Source organism: Gobio gobio (genome assembly GCF_949357685.1).
Source record: "Gobio gobio genome assembly, chromosome: 15".
In the NCBI taxonomy this organism is placed as follows: domain Eukaryota; kingdom Metazoa; phylum Chordata; class Actinopteri; order Cypriniformes; family Gobionidae; genus Gobio; species Gobio gobio.
The window spans coordinates 52,542,971-52,557,970 of NC_137108.1; the positions used below are offsets into that span (position 1 = coordinate 52,542,971).

At 47.8% G+C, this 15,000-nt stretch overlaps 1 protein-coding gene across 1 annotated transcript in view; it reads right to left on the bottom strand.

Annotated features, from left to right (window-relative positions):
* ext1a (exostosin glycosyltransferase 1a) overlaps window positions 1–15,000 on the bottom strand; it is a 96,757-nt gene that overhangs the window by 31,878 nt on the left and 49,879 nt on the right. The window contains exon 2 of the mRNA XM_079837338.1: window positions 7,909–8,002. Coding sequence (XP_079693464.1) covers window positions 7,909–8,002 — 94 coding nt within the window. The remainder of the gene's footprint in view (window positions 1–7,908; window positions 8,003–15,000) is intronic.

Sequence of the window (15,000 nt, forward strand, 5' to 3'; positions counted from 1 at the left end):
ATGTTGCCATAGTGATGAGTCGTTCATGAACGGTTCAGTCTGTCACGTGAAATTTAATCAAAACATAGAACAGACGATCTGACGGATTTGAGAAGATCAAATACAGCCGATACTAAAAAACAGACCCGGCGTCTATTTGAGACCGGCCTTTATTTACCCAAACCTGTCGTCGCACCAGGCGTTTAAAAGAGACAGGCGTCTATTTGGGACTCGGCTATTATTTGAAGCTTTACGGTATTCTACATCACTTATAAATCACAATAACTGATCAAATAAGGCTTTGGCGGGACAAAAATATGTTTTGGCGGCCGCCAAAAAGTTTTCAATGTAGGAAAAACCCTGCTGTCGTTTGTGCCTACGGGCCGAATGGCAGTGCGGAGTATCCGTCCCTCTTGGAGTCTCTGGGAGGGGTGCTGGAAAGTGCTCCGACTGGAGACTCCATCGATCTACTGGGGGACTTCAACGCCCAAGTGGGCAATGACAGTGAGACCTGGAGGGGCGTGATTGGGAGGAACGGCCTGATCTGAACCCGAGCGGTGTTCAGTTAATGGATTTCTGTGCTAGTCATGGTTTGTCCATAACGAACACCATGTTCAGGCATAAGGGTGTCCATCAGTGCACGTGGCAACAGGACCCTCTAGGCCGGAGGTCAATGATCGACTTTGTGGTCGTGTCATCGGATCTCCGGCCGTATGTCTTGGACACTCGGGTGAAGAGAGGGGCGGAGCTCTCACCTGGTGGTGTTTTGGATCCGATGGCGGTGGAGGAAGCTTGACAGACCCGGCAAACCCAAGCGTACTGTGAGGGTCTGTTGGGAACGTTTGGCCGAGTCTCCTGTCAGAGAGATCTTCAACTCCTACCTCCGGCAGAGCTTCGACCGGATCCCGAAGGAGGCTGGAGATATTGAGTCCGAGTGGACCATGTTCTCCACCTCCACTGTCGATGCGGCTGCTCGGAGCTGTGGCCGTAAGGGCATCTGTTGACCTCAACTGGGGATATCGTCGGGCGGTGGAAGGAATACTTCGAGGATCTCCTCAATCCCACCGACATGTCTTCCATTGAGGAAGCAGAGGCTGGGGGCTCAGGAGGACTCTTCCATCACCCGGGCTGAAGTCACCGAGGTGGTCAAGAAACTCCTCGTGGCAAGGCACCGGGGGTGGATGAGATCCGCCCTGAGTACCTCAAGTCTCTGGATGTTGTGGGGCTGTCTTGCAGCATCGCATGGCGGTCGGGGACAGTACCTCTGGACTGGCAGACCGGGGTTGTGGTCCATCTTTTCAAGAAGAGGGACCGGAGAGTGTGTTCCAACTACAGGGATCACACTTCTCAGCCTCCCCGGGAAAGTCTATGCCAGGGTACTGGAGAGGAGAATTCGGCCGATCGTGGAACCTCGGACTCAGGAGGAACAGTGTGGTTTTCGTCCCGGTCGTGGAACACTGGACCAGCTCTATACCCTTTCTATATTTCCACGTTTTTGTTTTGGTCATGTATAACAGTATATTAAAGTGGTAATAATAATAATAATAATAATTCAGTACTCTGGTATATTGAGAGTATTATCTGATGTCATCTCTGCACCTCAACAGAACTTTATATTAAGGAAATGAGTCAAATCCCAGCATTTCCAAGCATAACCGCGTGTGTTTGTCCAGTTGTCCTGTCCCTAATCTGTTAATCTGCTCCCGCTGACCTCCCTCATCTCTAATATCATCTGCTGTTATCAACTAATCCTAGCAGTGTCATTATCCAGCGCTTCAATCTGCTGAAATACACACACACCAATACAGCGAGAGCGAGAGCCACACACACACCAATACAGCGAGAGCCGCACACACACACCAATACAGCGAAAGCGAGAGCCACACACACACACCAATACAGTGAGAGCCGCACACACACCAATACAGTGAGAGCCGCACACACACCAATACAGCGAAAGCGAGAGCCACACACACACACCAATACAGAGAGAGCCGCACACACACCAATACAGAGAGAGCCGCACACACACCAATACAGCGAAAGCGAGAGCCACACACACACACCAATACAGCGAGAGCCACACACACACACCAATACAGAGAGAGCCGCACACACACCAATACAGCGAAAGCGAGAGCCACACACACACACCAATACAGCGAGAGCCACACACACACCAATACAGAGAGAGCCGCACACACACCAATACAGCGAGAGCCGCACACACACACCAATACAGCGAGAGCCGCACACACACCAATACAGCAAGAGCCGCACACACACACCAATACAGCGAGAGCCGCACACACACCAATACAGCGAGAGCCACACACACACCAATACAGAGAGAGCCACACACACACCAATACAGCGAGAGCCACACACACACACCAATACAGCGAGAGCCACACACACACACCAATACAGCGAGAGCTGCACACACACCAATACAGTGAGAGCCGCACACACACCAATACAGCGAAAGCGAGAGCCACACACACACACCAATACAGTGAGAGCCGCACACACACCAATACAGTGAGAGCCGCACACACACCAATACAGCGAAAGCGAGAGCCACACACACACACCAATACAGAGAGAGCCGCACACACACCAATACAGCGAAAGCGAGAGCCACACACACACACCAATACAGCGAGAGCCACACACACACCAATACAGAGAGAGCCGCACACACACCAATACAGCGAGAGCCACACACACACCAATACAGCGAGAGCCGCACACACACCAATACAGCGAAAGCGAGAGCCACACACACACACCAATACAGCGAGAGCCACACACACACCAATACAGCGAGAGCCACACACACACCAATACAGCGAGAGCCACACACACACCAATACAGCGAGAGCCGCACACACACCAATACAGCGAAAGCGAGAGCCACACACACACACCAATACAGCGAGAGCCGCACACACCAATACAGAGAGAGCCACACACACACCAATACAGCGAGAGCCACACACACACCAATACAGCGAGAGCCACACACACACCAATACAGCGAGAGCCACACACACACACCAATACAGCGAGAGCCACACACACACACCAATACAGCGAGAGCTGCACACACACCAATACAGTGAGAGCCGCACACACACCAATACAGCGAAAGCGAGAGCCACACACACACACCAATACAGTGAGAGCCGCACACACACCAATACAGTGAGAGCCGCACACACACCAATACAGCGAAAGCGAGAGCCACACACACACACCAATACAGAGAGAGCCGCACACACACCAATACAGCGAAAGCGAGAGCCACACACACACACCAATACAGCGAGAGCCACACACACACCAATACAGAGAGAGCCGCACACACACCAATACAGCGAGAGCCACACACACACCAATACAGCGAGAGCCGCACACACACCAATACAGCGAAAGCGAGAGCCACACACACACACCAATACAGCGAGAGCCACACACACACCAATACAGCGAGAGCCACACACACACCAATACAGCGAGAGCCACACACACACCAATACAGCGAGAGCCGCACACACACCAATACAGCGAAAGCGAGAGCCACACACACACACCAATACAGCGAGAGCCACACACACACACCAATACAGCGAGAGCCACACACACACACCAATACAGCGAGAGCCGCACACACACACCAATACAGCGAGAGCCACACACACACACCAATACAGCGAGAGCCACACACACACACCAATACAGCGAGAGCTGCACACACACCAATACAGTGAGAGCCGCACACACACCAATACAGCGAAAGCGAGAGCCACACACACACACCAATACAGAGAGAGCCGCACACACACCAATACAGCGAAAGCGAGAGCCACACACACACACCAATACAGCGAGAGCCACACACACACCAATACAGAGAGAGCCGCACACACACCAATACAGCGAGAGCCACACACACACCAATACAGCGAGAGCCACACACACACCAATACAGAGAGAGCCGCACACACACCAATACAGCGAGAGCCGCACACACACACCAATACAGCGAGAGCCGCACACACACCAATACAGCAAGAGCCGCACACACACACCAATACAGCGAGAGCCGCACACACACCAATACAGCGAGAGCCACACACACACCAATACAGAGAGAGCCACACACACACCAATACAGCGAGAGCCACACACACACACCAATACAGCGAGAGCCACACACACACACCAATACAGCGAGAGCTGCACACACACCAATACAGTGAGAGCCGCACACACACCAATACAGCGAAAGCGAGAGCCACACACACACACCAATACAGTGAGAGCCGCACACACACCAATACAGTGAGAGCCGCACACACACCAATACAGCGAAAGCGAGAGCCACACACACACACCAATACAGAGAGAGCCGCACACACACCAATACAGCGAAAGCGAGAGCCACACACCAATACAGCGAGAGCCACACACACACCAATACAGAGAGAGCCGCACACACACCAATACAGCGAGAGCCACACACACACCAATACAGCGAGAGCCGCACACACACCAATACAGCGAAAGCGAGAGCCACACACACACACCAATACAGCGAGAGCCACACACACACCAATACAGCGAGAGCCACACACACACCAATACAGCGAGAGCCACACACACACCAATACAGCGAGAGCCGCACACACACCAATACAGCGAAAGCGAGAGCCACACACACACACCAATACAGCGAGAGCCGCACACACCAATACAGAGAGAGCCACACACACACCAATACAGCGAGAGCCACACACACACCAATACAGCGAGAGCCACACACACACCAATACAGCGAGAGCCACACACACACACCAATACAGCGAGAGCCACACACACACACCAATACAGCGAGAGCTGCACACACACCAATACAGTGAGAGCCGCACACACACCAATACAGCGAAAGCGAGAGCCACACACACACACCAATACAGAGAGAGCCGCACACACACCAATACAGCGAAAGCGAGAGCCACACACACACACCAATACAGAGAGAGCCGCACACACACCAATACAGCGAAAGCGAGAGCCACACACACACACCAATACAGCGAGAGCCACACACACACCAATACAGAGAGAGCCGCACACACACCAATACAGCGAGAGCCACACACACACCAATACAGCGAGAGCCGCACACACACCAATACAGCGAGAGCCACACACACACCAATACAGTGAGAGCCGCACACACACCAATACAGTGAGAGCCGCACACACACCAATACAGCGAAAGCGAGAGCCACACACACACACCAATACAGCGAGAGCCACACACACACCAATACAGCGAGAGCCACACACACACCAATACAGCGAGAGCCACACACACACCAATACAGCGAGAGCCGCACACACACCAATACAGCGAAAGCGAGAGCCACACACACACACCAATACAGCGAGAGCCGCACACACACCAATACAGCGAGAGCCACACACACACCAATACAGTGAGAGCCGCACACACACCAATACAGCGAGAGCCACACACACACCAATACAGTGAGAGCCGCACACACACCAATACAGTGAGAGCCGCACACACACCAATACAGCGAAAGCGAGAGCCACACACACACACCAATACAGAGAGAGCCGCACACACACCAATACAGCGAAAGCGAGAGCCACACACACACACCAATACAGCGAGAGCCACACACACACCAATACAGAGAGAGCCGCACACACACCAATACAGCGAGAGCCACACACACACCAATACAGCGAGAGCCGCACACACACCAATACAGCGAGAGCCACACACACACCAATACAGCGAGAGCCGCACACACACACCAATACAGCGAGAGCCGCACACACACCAATACAGCGAGAGCCACACACACACCAATACAGCGAGAGCCACACACACACCAATACAGCGAGAGCCGCACACACACACCAATACAGCGAGAGCCGCACACACACCAATACAGCGAGAGCCACACACACACCAATACAGCGAGAGCCACACACACACCAATACAGCGAGAGCCACACACACACCAATACAGCGAGAGCCACACACACACCAATACAGCAAGAGCCGCACACACAGCAATACAGCGAGAGCCACACACACACCAATACAGCGAGAGCCACACACACACACACCCACACACACCAATACAGCGAGCCGCACACACACCAATACAGCGAGAGCCACACACACACACCAATACAGCGAGAGCCGCACACACACCAATACAGCGAGAGCCACACACACACCAATACAGCGAGAGCCACACACACACCAATACAGCGAGAGCCACACACACACCAATACAGAGAGAGCCACACACACACACACACCAATACAGCGAGAGCCACACACACACCAATACAGAGAGAGCCGCACACACACCACTACAGCGAGAGCCACACACACACCACTACAGCGAGAGCCACACACACACCAATACAGTGAGAGCCGCACACACACCAATACAGCGAGAGCCACACACACACCAATACAGTGAGAGCCGCACACACACCAATACAGTGAGAGCCGCACACACACCAATACAGCGAAAGCGAGAGCCACACACACACACCAATACAGAGAGAGCCGCACACACACCAATACAGCGAAAGCGAGAGCCACACACACACACCAATACAGCGAGAGCCACACACACACCAATACAGAGAGAGCCGCACACACACCAATACAGCGAGAGCCACACACACACCAATACAGCGAGAGCCGCACACACACCAATACAGCGAGAGCCACACACACACCAATACAGCGAGAGCCGCACACACACACCAATACAGCGAGAGCCGCACACACACCAATACAGCGAGAGCCACACACACACCAATACAGCGAGAGCCACACACACACCAATACAGCGAGAGCCGCACACACACACCAATACAGCGAGAGCCGCACACACACCAATACAGCGAGAGCCACACACACACCAATACAGCGAGAGCCACACACACACCAATACAGCGAGAGCCACACCAATACAGCGAGAGCCACACACACACCAATACAGCGAGAGCCACACACACACCAATACAGCAAGAGCCGCACACACAGCAATACAGCGAGAGCCACACACACACCAATACAGCGAGAGCCACACACACACCAATACAGCAAGAGCCGCACACACAGCAATACAGCGAGAGCCACACACACACCAATACAGCGAGAGCCACACACACACACACCCACACACACCAATACAGCGAGCCGCACACACACCAATACAGCGAGAGCCACACACACACACCAATACAGCGAGAGCCGCACACACACCAATACAGCGAGAGCCACACACACACCAATACAGCGAGAGCCACACACACACCAATACAGCGAGAGCCACACACACACCAATACAGAGAGAGCCACACACACACACACCAATACAGCGAGAGCCACACACACACCAATACAGAGAGAGCCGCACACACACCACTACAGCGAGAGCCACACACACACCACTACAGCGAGAGCCACACACACACACACCAATACAGAGAGAGCCACACACACACACACACACCAATACAGCGAGAGCCGCACACACACCAATACAGTGAGAGCCACACACACACACACCAATACAGCGAGAGCCACACACACACACACACCAATACAGCGAGAGCCGCACACACACCAATACAGTGAGAGCGAGAGCCACACACACACACACACACACACACACACACACACACACTCACTCACTCACTCAGTCACTCACACACACACACCTACCAATACAGCGAGAGCGAGAGCAAAATGTTCGCTTGCTGCCGAATATATCCCACCCACTAACAGAGATCATCAGTGTAATTCACTGGTCATAATGTTATGCCTGATTGCTGTAAGTGACTGTAAGTGTGTACCTGCAGAGCCTCCAGGAAGCGGAAAGAGCCCAGGCGTCGTCCTCTCGGCACCAGACAGAAAGTGGAGTTATGCAGCATCTCTTTATAGTCGTACCTGATGAGGAACAGAAGGAAGTGTATATTAAGAACCGAAAACATCCTGGAGCGAGAAAACAGGACACACACACACACACACACACACACACACACACACACACACACACACACCCTTTCCATACGGAAAAGCAGTCAGCGCTCATCACAGCTGGCAGGACAACACTAAAGAAAACTATTCTCCAGTTCACGGATCTCAGATCCTCAGACACAGAAGAGCTGATCATCATTAGAATACATAAATCATGCGCTTGTAGGAGTTTTGTTCACTGTTATTGTTTGTCAGAGTTTGGACAAACACTGTCCAGATATATTCATTCAAACCTTTTAGAGAACACAACACTGCATATCCCACTGAAATACAGCATTATTACATTTCATAAAAGAATATAAAGATGTTTATTAATTAAGATAATGTGAATGGATGGACTGTGCATGAGTTTGGTTTACATGTTGACAATAAATGAAGGCATGTCTGCTTCCTCAAACTTTCTAAAACCATCAAATATATCACAATAAAAGAAAAAAACGATCGGTTTTATATAAAAAGTAATTTAAATGTAATATATAAACAAGTCATTTTAAATAATCATATAAAATATAATTTAAATGATATGTAAATTTGGCTATAAAATAAATTATATATTTAATTTGGCATCACAATATAATATATGACAGCAAAACTACACTGAACTCTTACACACCGCATTTAAGAGAACGTCTGATGAACGCTTGATTCTGAACCTAAAGAACGATCAGACAGTGCACTATATAGGGGATAGGGGATGATCAGACAGTGCACTATATAGGGGATAGAGAACCATCAGACAGTGCACTATATAGGGGATAGAGAACGATCAGACTGCACTATATAGGGGATAGAGAACGATCAGACAGTGCACTATATAGGGGATAGAGAACGATCAGACTGCACTATATAGGGGATAGAGAACGATCAGACAGTGCACTATATAGGGGATAGAGAACGATCAGACAGTGCACTATATAGGGGATAGAGAACGATCAGACAGTGCACTATATAGGGGATAGAGAACGATCAGACAGGGCACTATATAGGGGATAGAGAACGATCAGACTGCACTATATAGGGGATAGAGAACGATCAGACAGTGCACTATATAGGGGATAGGGAACGATCAGACAGGGCACTATATAGGGGATAGAGAACGATCAGACAGTGCACTATATAGGGGATAGGGAACGATCAGACAGGGCATTATATAGGGGATAGAGAACGATCAGACAGTGCACTATATAGGGGATAGAGAACGATCAGACAGGGCACTATATAGGGGATAGAGAACGATCAGACTGCACTATATAGGGGATAGAGAACGATCAGACAGTGCACTATATAGGGGATAGGGAACGATCAGACAGGGCACTATATAGGGGATAGGGAACGATCAGACAGTGCACTATATAGGGGATAGGGAACGATCAGACAGTGCACTATATAGGGGATAGAGAACGATCAGACAGTGCACTATATAGGGGATAGAGAACGATCAGACAGTGCACTATATAGGGGATAGGGAACGATCAGACAGGGCACTATATAGGGGATAGGGAACGATCAGACAGTGCACTATATAGGGGATAGGGAACGATCAGACAGTGCACTATATAGGGGATAGAGAACGATCAGACAGTGCACTATATAGGGGATAGGGAACGATCAGACAGGGCACTATATAGGGGATAGGGAACGATCAGACAGTGCACTATATAGGGGATAGGGAACGATCAGACAGGGCACTATATAGGGGATAGAGAACGATCAGACAGGGCACTATATAGGGGATAGAGAACGATCAGACAGTGCACTATATAGGGGATAGGGAACGATCAGACAGGGCACTATATAGGGGATAGAGAACGATCAGACAGTGCACTATATAGGGGATAGAGAACGATCAGACAGTGCACTATATAGGGGATAGAGAACGATCAGACAGTGCACTATATAGGGGATAGAGAACGATCAGACAGTGCACTATATAGGGGATAGAGAACGATCAGACAGTGCACTATATAGGGGATAGGGAACGATCAGACAGTGCACTATATAGGGGATAGAGAACGATCAGACAGTGCACTATATAGGGGATAGAGAACGATCAGACAGTGCACTATATAGGGGATAGAGAACGATCAGACAGTGCACTATATAGGGGATAGAGAACGACAGACAGTGCACTATATAGGGGATAGAGAACGATCAGACAGTGCACTATATAGGGGATAGAGAACGATCAGACAGTGCACTATATAGGGGATAGAGAACGATCAGACAGTGCACTATATAGGGGATAGAGAACGACAGACAGTGCACTATATAGGGGATAGGGAACGATCAGACAGGGCACTATATAGGGGATAGGGAACGATCAGACAGGGCACTATATAGGGGATAGAGAACGATCAGACAGTGCACTATATAGGGGATAGGGAACGATCAGACAGGGCACTATATAGGGGATAGGGAACGATCAGATAGTGCACTATATAGGGGATAGAGAACGATCAGACAGTGCACTATATAGGGGATAGGGAACGATCAGACAGGGCACTATATAGGGGATAGGGAACGATCAGACAGTGCACTATATAGGGGATAGAGAACGATCAGACAGGGCACTATATAGGGGATAGAGAACGATCAGACAGTGCACTATATAGGGGATAGAGAACGATCAGACAGTGCACTATATAGGGGATAGAGAACGATCAGACAGTGCACTATATAGGGGATAGAGAACGATCAGATAGTGCACTATATAGGGGATAGGGAACGATCAGACAGTGCACTATATAGGGGATAGAGAACGATCAGACAGTGCACTATATAGGGGATAGAGAACGATCAGACAGTGCACTATATAGGGGATAGAGAACGATCAGACAGTGCACTATATAGGGGATAGAGAACGATCAGACAGTGCACTATATAGGGGATAGGGAACGATCAGACAGTGCACTATATAGGGGATAGGGGATGATCAGACAGTGCACTATATAGGGGATAGAGAACGATCAGCCAGTGCACTATATAGGGGATAGAGAACGATCAGACAGTGCACTATATAGGGGATAGGGGATGATCAGACAGTGCACTATATAGGGGATAGAGAATGATCAGACTGCACTATATAGGGGATAGGGAACGATCAGCCAGTGCACTATATAGGGGATAGGGAACGATCAGACAGTGCACTATATAGGGGATAGGGGATGATCAGACAGTGCACTATATAGGGGATAGAGAACGATCAGACAGTGCACTATATAGGGGATAGGGAACGATCAGCCAGTGCACTATATAGGGGATAGGGAACGATCAGACAGTGCACTATATAGGGGATAGGGGATGATCAGACAGTGCACTATATAGGGGATAGAGAACGATCAGCCAGTGCACTATATAGGGGATAGAGAACGATCAGACAGTGCACTATATAGGGGATAGAGAACGATCAGGCAGTGCACTATATAGGGGATAGAGGGGATAGAGAACGATCAGACAGTGCACTATATAGGGGATAGAGAACGATCAGACAGTGCACTATATAGGGGATAGAGAACGATCAGACAGTGCACTATATAGGGGATAGGGAACGATCAGACAGTGCACTATATAGGGGATAGAGAACGATCAGACAGTGCACTATATAGGGGATAGAGAACGATCAGACAGTGCACTATATAGGGGATAGGGAACGATCAGACAGTGCACTATATAAGGGATAGAGAACGATCAGACAGTGCACTATATAGGGGATAGAGAACGACAGACAGTGCACTATATAGGGGATAGAGAACGATCAGACAGGGCACTATATAGGGGATAGAGAACGATCAGACAGTGCACTATATAGGGGATAGAGAACGACAGACAGTGCACTATATAGGGGATAGAGAACGATCAGACAGGGCACTATATAGGGGATAGAGAACGATCAGACAGTGCACTATATAGGGGATAGAGAACGATCAGACAGTGCACTATATAAGGGATAGAGAACGATCAGACAGTGCACTATATAGGGGATAGAGAACGACAGACAGTGCACTATATAGGGGATAGAGAACGATCAGACAGGGCACTATATAGGGGATAGAGAACGATCAGACAGTGCACTATATAGGGGATAGAGAACGATCAGACAGTGCACTATATAAGGGATAGAGAACGATCAGACAGTGCACTATATAGGGGATAGAGAACGACAGACAGTGCACTATATAGGGGATAGAGAACGATCAGACAGGGCACTATATAGGGGATAGAGAACGACAGACAGTGCACTATATAGGGGATAGAGAACGATCAGACAGGGCACTATATAGGGGATAGAGAACGATCAGACAGTGCACTATATAGGGGATAGGGAACGATCAGACAGTGCACTATATAGGGGATTATTTTTCTTCAGTTTGAGTGTTGACACTGGTTTACCCTTTACAAGACCCAGCACAAGCTCCACAAACACACCCCTCCACTTGAGTTTGCACATTACCACTGTTTTTGAGATTTATATAATTTAATATTGCATCATTTGTACTGTAAAACAAGAAATATTCTATACAATAATTGTATTAATTACAATGCTAATATATCTGAATTTACTTATGTCCAAATGCGAACCGTCAAGCTTTTATTTTGACGGGTTGCCGAGTTACACTCTGAATGTGGGCAGCAGCATGCAGTGAAGAACTGGAATTATGGGATGCTGGCGCTGAAGGTGTGTCTGTAAACAGCGTCGCGGGTCGGCGGACGGCGCTCACCCGGTGCAAAACTCCTCGATCAAGTCGACAAGAGACATCAGAAAACACGGGTAGAAGCGCTGACAGCCAAACCGTCTTTGGTTATGTTTATATTTGGCATTGTTGCCATAGCAGCAGGTTGGCATTTGTGCCTTAAATCAGATTAGTGGGAACGAGAGCTGCTGGTTTTGCCCAACGCTGCCAACCTACTTGTAATGACTGTGTAATCAGAACAAGAACAAACCCGTAATTAACGCCCCGTCCCAACACACACACGACTCCATGAACGTGTTACAACTGAAGATGGCTGCCATACGCCCTTATCATACAGATTTATGATGCTGCATTAAAGTCTAGCCACATCATTTCATAAAGTGTCTCGTCTCCTCATGTGTGGCTTAATGTACAAACCCCACGGCTACAAAACTAGGACACAGTCACAAGGTCTTGTGTCTCTCCAGACTCAGACGTAACTTTCATCCGAGTTACTTCTGACTGGGGCTAAAGGTTAAAGGTCACCGGAGTTATCCACACAGATGGTCCAGATACATGTCTGGCCTCAGGGGCAAATACAGCAGATTAATCATCCAGCGCAGACGCTGTCATTAATCATAACCACTAGTTAATATCATCCTGTAATTACGCTGGGAATTCACACTCGGGTCTACACGGGATTTATTCTCCGAGCTGCCATCATCAAAACAACTACAAATCAGCAATCCAGGTGTGTTTATGAGGAGGAAACGGCTGGATACACTCCTTCCCCCGGGTTTTAGATGCATGCTATAATGAATGTGTGCGCTGGGATTCACACACGATATATGATGAGCTGTGTGTGTGTGTGTAAATGAACACAGGTCAGAGCTTCACTCTGAAACCAGAAGTGCATATTGAGATTACTGGATGAATCAGTGTCTTTGAACGAATCTCTTGAGTGAATGATTCAATGACTCGCATATAAAGACTTCACTTGTTTCATTACTGGATGAATCAGTGTTTTTGAATGAATCTCTTGAATGAATGATTCAGCTGGCTCACTTGTTTCATTAATGGATGAATCCGCGTTTTTGAACGAATCTCTTGAATGAATGATTCAATGACTCACATTTAAAGACCTCACTTGTTTCATTACTGGATGAATCAGTGTTTTTGAACAAATCTCTTGAATTAATGATTCAATTACTCGCATATAAAGACTTCAATTGTTTCATTACTGGATGAATCAGTGTTTTTGAACGAATCTCTTGAATGAATGATTCAATGACTCACTCATGAAGACTTCACTTGTTTCATTACTGGATGAATCAGTGTTTTTGAACGAATCTCTTGAGTGAATGATTCAATGACTCATTTGTTTCATTACTGGATGAATCAGTGTTTTTGAACGAATCTCTTGAGTGAATGATTCAATGACTCACTCATAAAGACTTCACTTGTTTCATTACTGGATGAATCAGTGTTTTTGAACCAATCTCTTGAGTGAATGATTCAATGACTCACTCATAAAGACTTCACTTGTTTCATTACTGGATGAATCAGTGTTTTTGAACGAATCTCTTGAGTGAATGATTCAATGACTCACTCAAAGACTTCACTTGTTTCATTACTGGATGAATCAGTGTTTTTGAATGAATCTCTTGAATGAATGATTCAATGACTCACTCATGAAGACTTCACTTGTTTCATTACTGGATGAATCAGTGTTTTTGAACGAATCTCTTGAGGGAATGATTCAATGACTCACTCATAAAGACTTCACTTGTTTCATTACTGGATGAATCAGTGTTTTTGAACGATTCTCTTGAGTGAATGATTCAATGACTCACTTGTTCCATTACTGGATGAATCAGTGTTTTTGAACGAATCTCTTGAATGAATGATTCAATTACTCACTCATAAAGACTTCACTTGTTTCATTACTGGATGAATCAGTGTTTTTGAACGAATCTCTTGAATGAATGATTCAATAACTCACTCAAAGACTTCATTGGTTTGATTACTGGATGAATCAGTGTTTTTGAACCAATCTCTTGAATGAATGATTCAATAACTCACTCATAAAGACTTCACTTGTTTCATTACTGGATGAATCAGTGTTTTTGAACGATTCTCTTGAGTGAATGATTCAATGACTCACTTGTTCCATTACTGGATGAATCAGTGTTTTTGAACGAATCTCTTGAATGAATGATTCAATAACTCACTCATAAA